The sequence below is a fragment of the Odocoileus virginianus genome, chromosome 22, assembly GCF_023699985.2.
Source record: "Odocoileus virginianus isolate 20LAN1187 ecotype Illinois chromosome 22, Ovbor_1.2, whole genome shotgun sequence".
Lineage (NCBI taxonomy): Eukaryota > Metazoa > Chordata > Mammalia > Artiodactyla > Cervidae > Odocoileus > Odocoileus virginianus.
The window spans coordinates 2943142-2960594 of NC_069695.1; the positions used below are offsets into that span (position 1 = coordinate 2943142).

At 42.6% G+C, this 17453-nt stretch overlaps 1 protein-coding gene across 13 annotated transcripts in view; it reads right to left on the minus strand.

Moving 5' to 3' along the window:
- NEDD4L (NEDD4 like E3 ubiquitin protein ligase) overlaps positions 1-17453 on the minus strand; it is a 363454-nt gene that overhangs the window by 67174 nt on the left and 278827 nt on the right. For all 13 annotated transcript variants that reach the window (XM_020912709.2, XM_020912682.2, XM_020912661.2 and 10 more), the window contains 3 exons: positions 7389-7450; positions 7126-7228; positions 5275-5441 (listed from right to left, as the gene is read on the minus strand). In XM_020912709.2, the coding sequence (XP_020768368.1) occupies positions 5275-5441; positions 7126-7228; positions 7389-7450 (332 nt within the window). The remainder of the gene's footprint in view (positions 1-5274; positions 5442-7125; positions 7229-7388; positions 7451-17453) is intronic.

Below are 17453 nucleotides of genomic sequence, written 5' to 3' on the forward strand. Positions count from 1 at the left end.
CCTGAGAATCAGCTGGCCACTCAAAGGAGAATCTGCCAACATCTCTTGGCGAGAGTATACTTCCATGTCAGCTTCACTGAAATAAACACAGTTTTTAAATGCCTCTGCCACAATATTTTTGAGTCTCTTTCATGGATTACTGTAGCATGTACTTTATAGGGGTTAAGAAAGATGAGAAATCAGTCCTGCACCCAGGGCCCCACGAGAAGCGAGGCTTTCTGAAGGAGGACAGGTGAGCGCCCACTGGAGGGCAGTCAGTGGCGACCCCTCAAGGAGTCCAGCAATGACAAGGCCCAAACTTTTGGTCATCAGCAATCAACCAGTAAGTACAAACAGCGTAAATTCAAAGCTGGGGTCCCCAGGGAATGTTCCTGATTCAACATGAACTTTTTCCGCCGCTGCCGGTTTCATTTTGACAGAACCTCAGAATCATGACACGTTTTAAACTCCACTTTTAAACTCCCATTAAACTCTATTTTAAAATTCACACAAACATCAGGCAATTACCTCCCAAATCAACTAGGATCTGAAGAATACTGTAACTTCATATTCCTTTTTTTTTTTTTGTCATGTAACTCTTAATTTAGGATTTGAAAATCACTGATTCCATCTTTAAAACTTCTGCAGTAAATTACAGGCAATTCTCCTTTGGGAGAAATATTACTTGGAGGCTTTTAAAGTAGAGGTTTAAATGTCAAAATGTTTTTCAGAGAAAACGCTTACAGACTCTTTCAATAAGAGACCATGATGTTGCAAATTAATATTTCACAATAGCTGAACACATTATTTCAGACTAACTGAAATCCAGTATTAATCAAGGGCCCTCATTACAGATTCTCCTTAAAACATAGGCTTTAAGACATTCTAATGCAGTCTCAGACACGCTATCTTCCCCCAAATAGCCTACTGGGCCCTGTAACAGTGAACAGCCTGCGATAAGCAGCACTATTTGCAAATAAATAGGTAGCTCTTCATCGCCAGCTTCTAAGAGTCTGAACAGTTCCACCAAAAATCTTCACAAGTTTTAGCTTTACTGGTAAAGTGACAGTATGAGGTTGGCTTCTATTTAATCCATATTAAATCAATAACTCTTGTTATTAAGATCTAAATGAAGTTTTACTGCATGTACACAACCGATACATAAATTCTTAAAACCTCACAGAAATACCTATTTTGCATATTTTATAGATGTATTAAACTATATCTGAAAAAAATCACATAATTAAGGCCACAAAGAAGCTAAATAAAATCAAGGGACACAAAAGTATACTAATACAATTTATGAAACTACCAAAACAATGATAAAAAAATAACACTGTCTTAGGTATGTTAGAAAATATAGTATTATCTTTAGGATTTTACACTGCTACAGTGATTTTTACAGGATATTCAATTCAATTTCACTGTATAATGGCTTTACTTAAAAACACTGTATATATAAAAGTTTTGTGAAAATTTTATATCTTTACTTGAAATGTCAGTTGTCACTTAGTCAACACCACATGCGTGTTCTGGGTTGTAACAGACACTTGAATTGTTACAGGGATTTTGGAGAGGTTGAGGAGAAAAAGGTTTAATATTACTGTATCTGCATTTTCTGAGAAGTATATAAAATTCCATTATTCTGAAAAGGCCTTTTTTTTTTTTAAAGGGGCATTTAAAATAAGTTATGTTAATCTGTCTTATCCAACATGCTTGAATAATTAGTAATCAGAGTGAACTAGAAACAACTAAAAAGCATAAAGAAGAAAGATAACTCTGATTCTGAAATTCCAAGTCTGGGCTTTTTTATGGTCTTTAGAGGCGAAATGAAAGTATTCATACGAGAGAGGCCTTTGGCCCTTAATCAAGCAATTGAATGAGAGGGTTGATGAAACTGACAGGAAGTTTAAATGGTCACTGATGGGAAAATGAACATTTAAAAATAGGTCTGAGCTGACAAAACAAACAAGATTTTACCGGGGGCAGGGAAAAAAAACTTAAGGAGTGGCTCTTTCAATTTTCTTCATTCATTAATTTCACATATATATTTTTGATTTGACTTTCATAGGAAATACACAAATTGATAACGACAAGAAAACCCATACATTTATCAAATTCAGTGCCAATTAAGATCAATGTATCAGTTCATTTACATCCTATCAGTGACTGTCAGTGACAAATGATGACCTGAGTCATCAAGAGATGATTAAATGATTGCTAAGATGGGAGAAGAAGTACAAAGTGGTTTAGAAAGAAGTACTAAAAACAGTTAACATGAGTGTTTCACAAGTCCATCTTCATTTGTAGTCTTAATATGATTCCTTCTTTATATTTTTGAACTTCTGCTTTTAACAATAAAAAGTTTACAGTTTACATTTAAATAGGACAAGGACAAATCTAAAATTAAAGGGGTTTTAAAAAGCCACCATCTGACTTGAGAGACCTGGGGGAGTGTTCTGTGGTCACCTTCCGTCCTAATCTCTGCATCCAGTCCCCGACAGTTCACTAAACCATGCGTCTATACCCACTCTTAGAAACGACTCATCTGTAGTCACTCATTCAGTTAAAAGCTCCTACTTTGTGCCAGGTGCTAAGGGTTGATCTGTGAAGAGGAAACCACAGTCCCTGCTCACACAGGCAGTAAGAGAATTCCTTAGCGTGTTCTGTGTCCTCACGGGAAAGCATCCAGCTTTCAGACAGACTGGGACAGAAGAGGTCTGGCTCTCCTGGAGGAGAGGACAGGAGGCTGACATCTGAAGGTTGGGGGGGAGAGGCACATTCTGGTTTTGTTTTTTTGGAGGGGACGAGGGGCAGCACATCTGCAGGGCCCAGGAGAGAAAGTCCTCAAGAGCAGCCTGCATGATCAGACGCTCTGTGATGGTGACCGTGGGCGGCAAGAGGCAGGGAGGGCAGGACCCTGCAAGGACAGCCTGAGGGCAATGGGATGTCCAGGAGGACTTGGCAGGGGCTGAAGCCTGGAGCGCAAGTCTGGGTAAGCACTGAGATGCCCCAGGAGGGCCTTCATTCTCTGTAGAATGTGACCATCACTTCATTATCTGACTTTCTCAGCTCAGATACAGCCTTTTAATAAAGACACTCGTTAATACCTGCCCCGCCCCCCCTCCCTGGAGTGCCTGTAGCATTCTGTGAAAACTGATTTATGAGAAAAATCATTTTTCAATTAAAACAACACTTTAAAACCATGGGTTTGAGGGCTCTGGTCAAGCCAAATCAAGTTAAGGACAAAGAACCTCATATTCTCAAACGGTTCAGACAGGAGGTTATCATGGAAGCCGACCCTTTTCCCTCATCTTAGTTTTCTCTTGTTTTCTAGATGTCGTGCCTGATGGGAAGGAGGCAGCTGGTAAGTTGCACCCAGAGCTCTGCCAATGTCCCTTCTGGTGAGCCACCTGTGCAGACTATCACGTCACTGACATCTCCCTAAACTACATGTGAACCTGAACTTGGAAGAACCACAGTTTCCCAATTTATTTCTGGACTCCTGAGGAGCCAGTATTTACATAAGTTACAGCTTTTGTTCTGGTTCAGTTCTACAGGACACTGAAGGTGGTGTGTTTAAAAAACGTGTGAAGTGTTTCTTAGGGGTTTCTTCATTAGTCTCACCTCTGAGGCAGAGAAAATGACAACTGCTCCCACTTACCCCCAAACGCAGACTTTGGTCTGCATAGTTATTCATGACAGTGAACATTTCTCCCTACATATCTTGGTTATTAGTCTCGGTGAGCTGCCAGTGGTCACTTTGTTTTCTTACAGAGGTCACATGACACTAGGGTCCCCATGAAGTGTTATTTTCAGACACTGTTTTCCTGTGACCTCTAACAAAGGTAGATAAAGGCACTTTGCTCAGGGTGTTGCTACCAAGAATCTTGTGATCACTACATGTAACCAAGTCCAAGGTGGTTACTTTTTTTTTTAAACTACAAATAACTACACTAGTCAAATGATTTAAAACAGTTTTAATAGCTTTGGTCATTGATTAAAGGGAAATAGTAAAAACAAATTAATTAAAAAACCAATGAAACCATTTCCATTTATATTTCTATGTGGAAAAAATTATAACAAAGAAGAGTTTGACATCATCTGGATGTTGGGATACTATGCTGTCTCGGCAGCAATGAGCTGGTGCTCATGTTAGCTGGTCCAAAGCTGACCAAGGGCACCTGATATTAACGAGAACCCACTTAGGGGCTTAGGAAGGACTGGCCTTCACTGTTGCAGATTCTGCAAGCTTTTCCTCTAAATCAAACAACACCTAGACTAGACTTCTTGGCAACCCTTCCCACCTCACAGTCTTATGCAGACAACAGTTGCAATTTCTAAAGACAAAAGGGTTATTGACAACACCATCCATCACTTTGCTAACACCTGTTCAAAAACCATCATCAGCTAATTTCCTTCAGAGTCTGGGTTAAAGAGAAAATTATCTCACCTGATGTACTTGCCTTTATTCATACTGAAAATTATATAATTTACTGATAATTACTTCCTTGTCTTGGCTGCCAGGGAGCTCACCTTTTCTAGGATAGCCTTTTCCTTTTACAGTTTTTTTTTTGTTTTTGTCTTTTATTGTATATTAATAGTTTTAGGTCTTGCTGTATACTATCATTTAAAAACAAGCTGCTTCAAATCCTTTTTTACAATCATGAGGTTTAATTAGTGTTTGCTATTATTAAACCAAAAATTGTCCAGTGAACAAAATAATAATCAATCCACTGTGTCCCTGAGACTGGCGAGGGACCAGAACAAAGAGTGTTACCAACTGTGAGCTAGCAACCCTCCCACCTGCTTCTAATGATATCACGGGGGTGATCTATAAATTTCTCAAAAAGGGGGAAAAAAAAGTTTTGAGAGGGTTTCTAAATCAAATAATTACGGAATAAAACTCCAAAAAGTTAAAGAGGAAATGGCACAGCCAATATGTGCTGAAACTGAAGAAGGGAGCAGAGATGTAATCACCATGCATTGAGCTAAACCTAAGAAAAATGATCTTGGTTTTACATCTCATGACTCTACATAAAGAGGACATGCAAAGTAAATTAGTGCATATTTACAGCAGGAGACCATGATACAGATGCCAGGGCATCTTTACAACCTATGAACTCTGTTAGGTTCCCACGCCCTCTAACTACACCAAGAGGATTCCCGTCGCAACGCACAACCACGCACTTCCATTGATGGAAGACGTGCTTCCCAGCTCTGTTCCAAAGAGCTGCCACGTGGGCATCTGTGTGCAGAGTGGGGGACGTGTTCGCGACCACGGATGGCACTCACATTAGGCTGGGTCGGTGCCACTGCGTTGTCCGGTTGTTGTGGTTGACGTAGTAAGTGCGGCCCAGGTTGTCCACTTTCTCTTCCCAGCCGGGGGGCAGCGGAGGCGGGGGCAGCTCCTCCTGGTGCTGAGACGCCGAGTCATTGGAGTCAACGACTTCCCACCCGGGCTGTGGGACAGAAGAGAGGGAAGGGCGTCAGGCTGGTTTGCTGGTTCCAGGGCATCCATGCCCTTTGTCCTCGCTCCCATGGGCTCCGGCAGTGGCTTTGTGTACCACGTTTCAAGAAATTCTTAAAACAAGGCGGAAAAAAAGTCAATTCTAAGAGAGTCACAAAATCGCTCTGAGCCTTGGCCAACGAACCGCACTGCCCTCCCCAAGGACGGCGGTGCGGGTCGTGACATGGACGGGGATCTGAGCAGCCCCTCACATTACCTACGTCCCATTACACTCTTTCATATTTCGTGTTTGTTATTTTGACCTGATGGCCTCTGGGGCTGTACAAAGCCATGCTGATCATATGGGTCATGCTACAGCTGTTGTCTTTTCAACACCTCCGGAAGGTAGGAGGGAGCTGGGAAGATGAGCCTCACAGCACGTGCGTTCTTGCAGATGCCACGGGCAGGCCACCAAGAGGCCTGGGGCACTCTTGCTCCCCAGGGAGGACCATGGGAAAGTGGCCCCCAGAGGAGGGGGAGCTCCCTGACACCCCTCTAGGGAGGACAAGCATGCACGGCAGCCAGGAACAGCCTGGAGGCTGCCTCTTCCTACTCAGTCATTTCCCATCTGCTGCCACCGCGTCAGCAGCCTTTACGGTCCCCAAGTCAGAGGTACTCTTTTGCAACACATATTTTCGGCATTAAGTATTCCTTCCTGACATCCCCTAGTAAAGTCACTGGAAAATTAACTAATTCACTGGTTACTGCAGTTGGAAGGCTGGAGGAGTGTAAAAAAAAAAAAAAAAATTCCTTGGATTCGGGATAAAAATGTATGGATGTGCTTATGAAATCTTAATAGTCAAGACTGCCTACCACCCACTTCAGTTCTTCTCCCAGAGAGAGATGAAAGCCTGCACATGAAATACTGCTTGGAAATATGACCTCTGGGTCTTGGGGGGTGGGTGCAGTTACTTGCCCATAATGCATTATTCACACACCATGTATATGCAACAGCTGCAAACAGATGTGCAAATAGGCCACGGAGAGGTCCCGTGAACGGACATTCTCTGAACAATATGAGAATGTGTCTAATGAAACATCACTGTCTGGAGCCTGTGCTGCGAATGCCCGATAGGACCCACGGTAGACGTACGTGACAGGAAAGTTAAAAGGTGGTGTTTTTCTTTTAACCTACCAAGAGGGAACAAAAGAAAATTCCTCTGGACGGCTAATTGCAGAAAGGCCTTTCTAGAGGAGAGCTTTTCTAATGCACGCTCTCACCTGCTGGCCAAACGAGTAAGAAACTTGGAACAGCTTCTACATCATTTTACCCACTTTGAAGCCATTCCAAGTGCTACAAGGACGTTACTAAGTGCTAAAGTCCAAAGAAATAAGAGAATTAAATACGTGGGGGAGAATTTCACACAGTGGTGGGGCTGTTAATACAACAGGGGTTAGAGCAGTTCATAAAAAGACATCTCTTCAATGCTTAGCGTTATAAGGTAAAATGAAAAGCTCACCTTTTTTGGTAAAAGCAAACATATTGGTAGATCCGTGGACGATGCACATTCATGAACACATTTAAGTTCCTTCATATTTATAAACATTTAGTTCCTTAAATTATAAAACCTTCATGTAAAATATCTACACGCTCTTAGGGAAAGAAAACAGACCACAGCCCGGAGCGCCCGGCTTACCTCCATCTCATCCCGCTGCTCACTGTTCTCTTCATCTTGGCCTCCGTTTTTGGGCATATAGGCCATTTTCAATCGCAAAAATCCCTTAACCCGAGATTTATGACTGCATGATGGAAGAAAAATTGGTTACAGAGGATGTGATTTGGTTTGACACTTCATATTTATGATGCTTTAAATAGATGAAATCGGGAAAGATGCTGAAATCTTCCTCAGAGAAAACCAAGGCCAAAGCATAAAGAATGGCTAGCAGCCTAAAGCCTCACCTTCTTGGTCGGAGGAGAAAGTCCTTAAACGTGTAGGGTCGCTCCATGGTTGGGTCTTCTGTCTAAAGGAAGAAAAAGCAAGTTTTGGTGCTCCTGAGGGTCTCGTATTTCACATCCACCCAACTGGACGACCGAGGACACACTTGTCTGTTTTAGAACATGTTCGGCAAAGACAGAGTTGGCTCCTCAGACAGTACTTGACAATTACATATTTCATAGGTCACAGAACTTTTATCTCCTCAAGACCCGCTAGATGTCACTATCAACACCCATTTTTTTAGGAGCCAACCCCAGCCTTCCACAAATTTACAAAATTATAGCTGTCACTGCCAAGTGTAATTTCTAACTGCTGGGTGCAGGCCTCAATCTCATGCTGCTGATTAACTCTGGAGAACCAGGGTCACTGGTGCCTGCCTGCCTGTCCCTTGTGATTCAAGAAATCTAAGAGTGAGGCTAATGGGAAAATACGCAAGATCAATGTGTGAATGCAATTTTACTTTACTTTTAACATTAAAATATGTCCTCAGCCTCAGATAACTGAAAGAGCATCTCCCCCACAGAGACTGTCCTAGGTAGCATCATCCATCAGCCTTTTGCTGGTGCTTATTTCAAAAAGCTATGATGTAATTGTGGTATTTATTAATTTTAAATAGAAATCAGTATTTTGTTGTGCAAAATCAGAGGTCGAAGCAAGTATTATTCCAGGGATGCAAGGATTCTTCAGTATTCACAAATCAATCAAAGTGATATAGCATATTAACAAACTAAAAGATAAAAACCATATGATTATCTCAATAGATGCAGAGAAAGCCTTTGACAAAATTCAACACCCATTTATGATAAAAATTCTCCAGAAACCAGGCACAGAAGGACCATACCTCAACATAATAAAAGCCATATATGACAAACCCACAGCAAACATTACCCTCAATGGCAAAAAATTGAAAGCATTTCCTCTAAAATCAGGAATAAGGCAAGGGTGCCCACTCTCACCACTGTTATTCAACATAGTTTCGGAAGTCCTAGCCACAGCAATCAGAGAAGAAAAAGAAATAAAAGAAATCCAGATTGGAAAAGTAGAAGTAAAATTGTTTGCAGATGACATGATCCTCTACATAGAAAACCCTAAAGACACCACCAGAAAATTACTAGAGCTAATCAATTAATATACTGAAGTTTCAGGTTATAAAATTAATACACAGAAATCCCTTGCATTCTTATACACTAACAATGAAAAAACAGAAAGAGAAATTAAGGAAACAATCCCATTCACCACTGCAATGAAAAGAATAAAATACTTAGGAATAAATTTACCTAAAGAAACAAAAGACCTATATATAGAAAACTATAAAACACTGATGAAAGAAATCAAAGATGACGCAAATAGATGAGGAAATGTAGTATGTTTGTTGACTGGAAGAATCAATATAGTGAAAATTGTATACTACCCAAAGCAATCTACAGATTCAATGCAATCCCTATCAAGCTACCAACAGTATTTTTTACAGAACTAGAACAAATAATTTCACAAATTGTATGGAAACACAAAAAACTTTGAATAGCCAAAGTAATCTTGAGAAAGAATGGAACTGGAGGAATCAAGCTTCCTGACTTCAGACTGTACAACAATGCTACAGTCATCAAGACAGTATGATACTGGCACAAAGACAGAAACATAGATCAATGAAACAAAATAGAAAGCCCAGAGATAAATCCATGCTCCTATGGACACTTTATCTTTGACAAAGGAGGCAAAAATAGACAATGGAGAAAAGACAATCTCTTTAACAAGTGGTACTGGGAAAACTAGTCAATCATGTGTAAAAGAATGAAACTAGAAATTTTCTAACACCATACACAAAAACTCAAAATGGGTTAAAGATCTAAATATAAGACCAAAAACTATAAAACTCTTAGAGGAAAATATAGGCAGAACACTCTCTGACATAAATCACAGCAGGATCCTCTATGACCCACCTCCCAGAGTAATAGAAATAAAAACAAAAATAAACAGTTCAGTCGCTCAGTCATGTCCAAATCTTTGTGACCCCATGAACCGCAGCATGCCAGGCCTCCCTGTCCATCACCAACTCCCGGAGTCCACCCAAACCCATGTCCACTGGGTCGGTGATGCCATCCAACCATCTCTCCCTGTGTTGTTCCCTTCTCCTCCTGCCCTCAATCTTTCCTGCATAAAATAAACAAATGGAACCTAATTAAACTTAAAAATTTCTGCACAACAAAGGAAACTATAAGCAAGGTGAAAAGGCAGCCTTCGGAATGGGAGAAAATAATAGAAACAACTAATAAAGAATTAAACTCCAAAATATACAAGCAGCTCAATACCAGAAAAATGAACAACCCAATCAAAACGTGGGGCAAAGAACTAAACAGACATTTCTCCATAGAAGACATACAGATGGCTAACAAACACATGAAGAGATGCTCAACATCATTCATTATTAGAGAAATGCAAATCAAAACCAGAATGAGGTATCATTTCATGCCAGTCAGAATGGCCATCATCAAAAAGTCTAAAAACAATAAATGCTGGAGAGGGTGTGGAGAAAAGGGACACCTCTTACACTGTTGGTGGGAATGCAAACTGGGATAGCTACTATGGAGAACAAGGTGGAGAGTCCTTAAAAAACTGGAAATGGAACTCCCATATGACTGAGGAAATACACTCTGCACACACACAGAGGAAACAAGAATCAAAAAAGACACATATACCGCAATATTCATCGCAGCACTGTTTACAATATCCAGGACAAGGAAGCAACCTAGATGTCCATCGGCAGACAAAAGGATAAGAAAGCTGTGGTACATATATACAATAGAATATTACTCAACTATAAAAAAGAACACATTTGAGTCAGTCTAATGAGGGGGATGAAACTGGAGCCTATTACACAGAGTGAAGTAAGTCAGAAAGAGAAACACCGATACAGTATATTAACACATGTGTATGAAATTTATAAAATGGTAACGACGATCCTATATGAAAGGCAGCAAAAGAGACAGAGATGTAAAGAACAGACTCTTTGACTCTGTGGGAGAAGGTGAGGATAGGATGGTTTGAAAGAGTAGCATCAAAACATGTATATTACAATATGTAAAACAGATGACCAGTGCAAGTTCAATGCATGAAGCAGGACACTCAGAGCCAGTGCTCTGGGACAACCCAGGGGCGTGGGGTGAGGAGCGAGGTGGGAGGGGGTTCAGGATGGGGGACACATGTGCAGCCGTGGCTGATTCATGTCAATGTATGGCAGAAACCACAATGTTGTCAAGTAATTAGCCTCCAGTTAAAATAAACTAATTAAAAATTAAGTGATGTAGTAAGGGCAGACCACAAGTTATAATATTTTCTAGAATTACTATGTAGACTTTATATACCTCGCAGCCTGAGTAGGATGTAATTATGTGTAAGAGCAGGGACAGATCTAGGTTCAAAGCCTGGTTATAGCACTAATAACACTGCTGCTTACTCTCTTTTAACTTCAGTTTCTTTGTCTATAAAATGGAAATGTTCGTGCTTATTATTAGAATGTTGTAAGGCTTGAGTGACTCAATGTATGTAAATCTATAGTGACTGGTAGGTTCAAACATAGCAGCTATTACTAGTAGGAATAAAACTAATATTTTTATTGAAATAAATAATTTTATTTCAAAAAAGTAAAACAAATACTACATGCAGTAAAGCTTCAAATACCCAGGCTCTTTAAACACAATTTAAAATACCTTTGCAACAGGAGGGACAAACCATAGCAAAACGATTCATTATAAATCAGAAGGGTGTGTGTGTGCATTCATATTTGTAATGTTACCTTTTATATCATCCTCTGCTTTAAACTTTCAATGGCTTCCTACTCTGCTTATAATAGGCTGAAAATTCTTCCCTATGGACCGACAAGGTTAAACATGGTCTGGTTCTTCATTATCTCTCATCTCACTGGGAACCAGTCTTTGCATGCACCCCTGACTCCACCGGGAGATGGTGAACGACAGGGAAGCCTCGTGTGCTGCAGTCCCTGGGGTCACAAAGAATCAGACACGATGGAGCGACTGAACAACCAGCACCTGTCCTGACCTCATCTGTCCTGCGTGCACGTTGTCTAGCCCCGCCCTCGCAGGTCCTTTTGCTGGACAGCCCTGGCTCAGACGGCCAAGGCGGTCTCCACTTTGCCTTCCACGTCCAGAATCCCAAGTCACATCCTCAGACATCACATCCTAAGTCACCATCACAGCCTCCCTTTCTCATCCTCAACTGCAGCGTCCTGATTTATCTCCCTCCTTTCCACTATTTTATTATCAGGCTTATTTATGTATTTACCAGTTTATCATCCTATCACCTATAGAACATTACCTTGTGAGATCAGAGACTTGGATTTGCCCACCACTGTATTCTTGGCGCCAAGAGCACACTGTCTGGCATGAAGGAAGCATGAAGTAGCTGATTAATTCACCTGATCTACAGTAAACTGCTAAGGCCACAAAAATCCACCCTCACTAGGCAAAGCTGGCTATATTCTCTAGACTTTTTTCTGAAGTCACACACACACACACACAAAGTCAGAGCTTACAGGGACTCTAAAAACAGAACTGTCCATACACTGCATCATTTAAATGACAACCACCACAAAGACTCAAGACGTAGACATCCCAGGTCTATGTTCTGGCTTTGCTACCTACAAAGCCACGGGGCCAAGGGCAAGGTCCTCGCCTCACTATGCCTCAGTGTTCTCATCCACGGAGTGGGGCAGTAACAGGAGCTTACAGAACTGTCACAATTAAATCGATCAACTGAGCTGGTACATAAACAGTCCTCACAAGGGCTCCTGCCACACTTAACAAACACCGGCTATTATCATCGTCAGTCAACTCTACATTTTCACGTCGCTTGTGAACACTGTCAATCAGGGCTCTGCAATAAAGACAGGGCATTAGAAGATGAAAATTCACCTCCATGGAAATTCTCTAGCATGAACAAGATGGTCATCTCTGACAACAGGATTCGTCCTGGCACTATTCAGGTTCCCTCTGGATCCTATTCCCTGGCGAAAAGCCCAGGAGAGACTCCCTGAGAGTGTTTCTGGGAGAAAGCCATCTCAAACAGGTCGATGTTAACAGCACTAGTGGCCAAAATAGATGCTGCTACCTCCTATCCCAGGCCACGAGCATTCAAAAAAAAATCTTTTGGTTACATACCAATTTCGCATTATAAAGATTTATTGGTTTAAACAGAACTGCAGTTACTTGACATATATGTAATGCGAAAAATAACTTTGTGGGCAAGTGAAAGGGAATGTCCTTACAGGAACCTAGACTCGAAAAAGGGACTCGATGGCTAAAAGCACCCAAGCCTCAGACTGAGCCCCTGTGCCGCCTGACTGCACCACAGAGCAGTGCTGGAGACCTCTGGTCTGGTCAACCTGCATTGCTGGGCAAGTCACCTACCTCTGTGCACCCAGGGGTCCCCATCTGCAAAACACAGGGAATGGACAAATGGTCTCTAAAGGCCCTCTAAGCTCTATGATACTGAACTCTGTACATGTGGGAGAGAACCATTACCCTGGTACCAGCTGGAATTATAGGAGGGGTGCTCATCATCTGAGTTACCTTCAAGTATAATTAAGATGACAAATAATAGCACTACCATCCCGACGACACCTCAGTGTAGGAAAGCTATAAATTCAAGTTAACCCTGGTTGCCTTGAGTGGCACCTGACTAAAATAAGAGAAATTCATGTTTTTAAACAGCTCTCTCTACCTCAGTGTGTTTTCCACAGATAACAGAGATTTTGCATCTAGGAGGGGTGATGGGATAGGGCTCAAAGGTCAGGGAAGACACTGAGGAAAGAAGCAAGACAAGTTTCAGAGGTGTACATGGCAAACGCCTGCCAGAAATGTCATTCTGTTGTTAATACAAGTCGGAGCTATTTTTGTCTCTAAGTAATTATTAAGGAGAAGTCATAAATACTGTATGAACTTTTGGGCAATGACACACAGAATTTAATAAACATGTAAAAACGATCGTGTTTCTTGAAAAAAAAAAAAAAAGTCAGGACAGTTAAGGTCACATTTGGTGACGCACTGGAGAAATAAAATAGAGGAGCTTCGTTTCAGCTGCAGCACAGACATAAGGGAGCAGGCCACCTGCCTCAACTACAGCCTCACCCCCCGCCACGCGCGGCATGCTGCCCAGGTTTCCCAGGTAGCACACACGCCGTCATGGTCGCAGTCCCTGCTTAGTGAAAGCCGGGGGCAGCTAATGCCAGCTAATGCCACGGACAGCAAAGACGCGCTTTCACAGAGCTGGATGGAAACCTGATGTCATCTACGTGAATGCTCTCGTTTTACAGGTGAGAAAACAAGAGTCCTGTAAAGGATTACTAACTTATCAAGGTTACCAAGGCAACCTGCCCATCTCCAGGCTCCCAGTCAACTATTCCTGAGAGGTTTTTTAAAGCTTGACATTTGGAGACTTCTGTGAGTAGAAATCTATGTTTTGTTAATTCTCGTATCTGCATAAAAGGTCAGACGACTAACCTTATTTACTCTCCCTGTTCCCTCCTCTTTTACTCACTCCCAACCTCAACAGTGGGCTTCCCAGATGGCACTAGTGGTTTAATAACCTGCCTGCCAATGTAGGAGATGCTGGTTGGATCCCTGGGTCGGGAAAATCTCCTGGAGGGGGTACGGCAACCCACTCCAGTATTCTTGTCTGGAAAATCCCAGGGCGGGAGGGGCTAAGGTCCATAGGGTCACAAAGAACTGCACATAACTAAAGCGATTTAGCATGCATGCACACTCAAAAGTAAGTAAAATGGAAAAAAAAAATTAAAGATGAGTGGCATATTTGGAACAGAAGCCAAGGAAATAGAGGTCCCTACCATTCTGAACTCCCTGGGTCCATTTCTTATCCTCCCCTCCCCCCCTTCACAAATAAAACTGGGAGCACTGACCTGAGAGCCAAGAATGAAAGTGAGTGACAAGTCAAAATCACTTTCTTTCATCTGGAAGCATTTGATAAAACATTGGGGAATTCATGATCAGAGGAGGGGAAAGAAGTCACTTTTCCTTCTCATCATGTCTCTTTACTCCTGTTTAAGGGCAAAAATGGAGCTGACGCTGGCCTCCTGGGGCCACTGTGGTCGCTGACGGGAGTACTGATGCTTTAATGCAGAGTCCATCTCAGCTTCACACAGCCCTCCCCGCCCTGTCTCTCTGTTTGCAGGGGCCTCCTTCACTTGTCTCCCCAGCAGAATTCCAACCCGGACCATCCCAATGGCGCCCAAGGCCCAGCAGGGCACACAGTTGATTATCCGGGGACCCAACGGTGGGCAGTGGGCCGAGGACCACTGCTGTGAGTGCTCTGAGATACTCAAGTGCATATAACTTGGCTTGTGTGTCTACCGACGGGTCTGCATTTAAACCACAATAAACCGGTAGCAGGCTTGCCCTGACCCTCTGGTCTTCCGGGTAGGCTTCTCAAGGTCGGGGAGTTAACAGGTCTGAGTGAGGACAGCTCAGGAGAGACATTCCTAAGCACTTAAGAGCATGGTTTTACACTGCAAATGCCAGTATCCCCCAGCAAATGCATTCAGGTAGGGGGAAAAAACTGAATCCTGACTGATAATTCTGGCTAGTGGTAAAGAATCTACTTGCCAATGCAGGAGATGAAAGAGACATGGGTTTTATCCCCAGATTGGGAAGATCCTTTGGAGGAGTGCATCGCAACCCACTCCAGTATTCTTGCCTGGAGAATCCCATGGACAGGAGCCTGGTGGGCTACCGTCCATGGTGTTGCAGAGTCGGAGATGGCAGAAGCGATAGCACACACATGCAAAACTTGCGTGTGAGAATCCCTCCACCCTCAGTTCTTTCCAATAGGCAGAACTGTCAGCTCAGGAGAAGGGAATTCAGAACCAAACAGCTTTCACCTAAGCTGGGGAAGTCTGGTCTGATCTCAGCTGAGCCAACTAAGAGGGTGCCATATTGCCACATGTAGCTTTCAAATATACATTTTAATGACTTGAAATAAAATGACAAATTCCATTCTTCAGTCACATTAGCCACATTTCAAATGCTCGACTAACACATGTGTTTATGGCGATGGTGGCCCTGCTGAGACACGTGAGGGAGGAACTTGCTTCACTGATTTTTCCTCAGAGATTAGAATCATGTCTAAATCAGCAAACATCCGTGAAAAGAATAAATCCGCTATCAGAGAATGGGGCTGTACGGAATTAATTAATAACCAGATACCCAATCTGATTCCTTAAAGTCTGAGAAGGCCTGGTTAGCACTTCACTACCATAGGACTGCTCTGCACTACCTGCTCTCATGACCAGTGAGATAACTTTCCTAAGTCCTTTCACCTAAAATTTGATGATATTAAAAATCACTGAATCCACAGGCCATATAGCCTTGACAGTGGTCAAGTAGCTATTAACAAAATAGCATCCATTATCTACCCACAAAATATATTCAAATGCTAGCATCCATTTTACATACTCACAGCTGTGTTATACAACATTAGCTGTGCAATTTCCCCAAGAGTGTCCTACACAAAGGATCGAACATACACTTGAGAGCACCTCAAATCCTGGGGCCAAAGCCGAGTCCACCGAGAACACGCTGGCTGGGTTCCACAACCGCTTAGAGGATCAAGAACGCACCTCCACCTCTCCTCTTGCTTCCAGTGTGATCCATCTTGAGGACGGTCCTGGGCTCCACAAAGCCAGTCAGCTCTAAGGAGAAGACACGGTGCTCCAGGGCACACTCATCCTGGAGGTTCAACACTGGGAGGCTCCGTTACTCAACAGGCTCAGCTCACGGGAAGTCCTCAGTCCTCTCTGAGTGCTCACTGTTCCACTCGTGAACCACTTGGTTTCTCTTCTGGCCTGGGGCCTTTCCTTCTCTGAAAGCTCACTCTTGCCTCCACCCAACTCCAAAGGTAAAAAATATTCTCTCTACCGACTTAGTCTCTGAAAAGAAAACACTCTTCTATCCTCTGAGAGTTCCCCTCAACCTTTCAAAACCAATCTGCACTCATTCTCTCAAACAAGGAATTGCTGGAGCAAGCTGTTCAAAAATTCCAGCTGCACCTCTTAGGACAATATCAGTACATAATTTGCCTTGACCGTGATGTGTGTGTGTGTGTTTTGATATTTATTTATTTGGCTGTGCTGGGTCTTAGTTGCGGCATGTGGGATCTAGTTCCCAGACCAGGGATTGAACCTGGGCCCCCTGTATTGACAGCATGGAGTCTTAGCCACTGGACCACCAGCAAAGTCCCTGTGATGTGGTTTTTATGTTAGGGAAAAGGGTGGCTGGGGACACCCATGTAAGAAGTGCCCAAGCAACTAACACTGTCTAAAAATGTGAAGTGATTACAGCTTCAACCTGAAGAGCATGGAGGGAAGACCCACTGATGTAGAAACACATGAACAATCTTTCTGCACAGAAGTGGAGATATCCCTATGCTCTCAACGGGACCGTAAAAGGACAATCAGTGTTCTGAAGGCTCACAGAATCCGTCTTGAGCATGACCACTCTCTGCAAGCATCTTGGAGCTTCAGGTTTTTATGAAGAAATAAACAAAGATATTCTAATGTTATTACTGCTGTTTCCAATCTTTGGGAAGGGAACGAGCTTCAAAAACCTTTTGTCCTTAATAGCTCCCCTGAGTAAACAGGAATAAAGTGCTGGCCATCACGGTCCTTCACAACAGATCTTCAAAAGCTTCCTGGGTAAGACGGTCTTTCTTGGTCTTTAACAGAGGGTGACAGCTACAGCTTCAACACAGCGGCAGGCTCATAATAGGTGGTTTGGGTCATTTTCGTTTATAGATAATTTATGCTATTTGCTCACATAGAGCATTTTAAAAAATGCCCTTGGAAGGCAGAAACATTTGACTTATTCTCTCTTAGTTGCTATTGTGGGGGTTTCCTTGGTGGCTCAGACGGTAAAGAATCTGTTTGCAATGCAGGAGACCTAGGTTTGATCCCTGGGTTGGGAAGATTCCCCTGGAGAAGGGAATGACTACCCAATCCCATA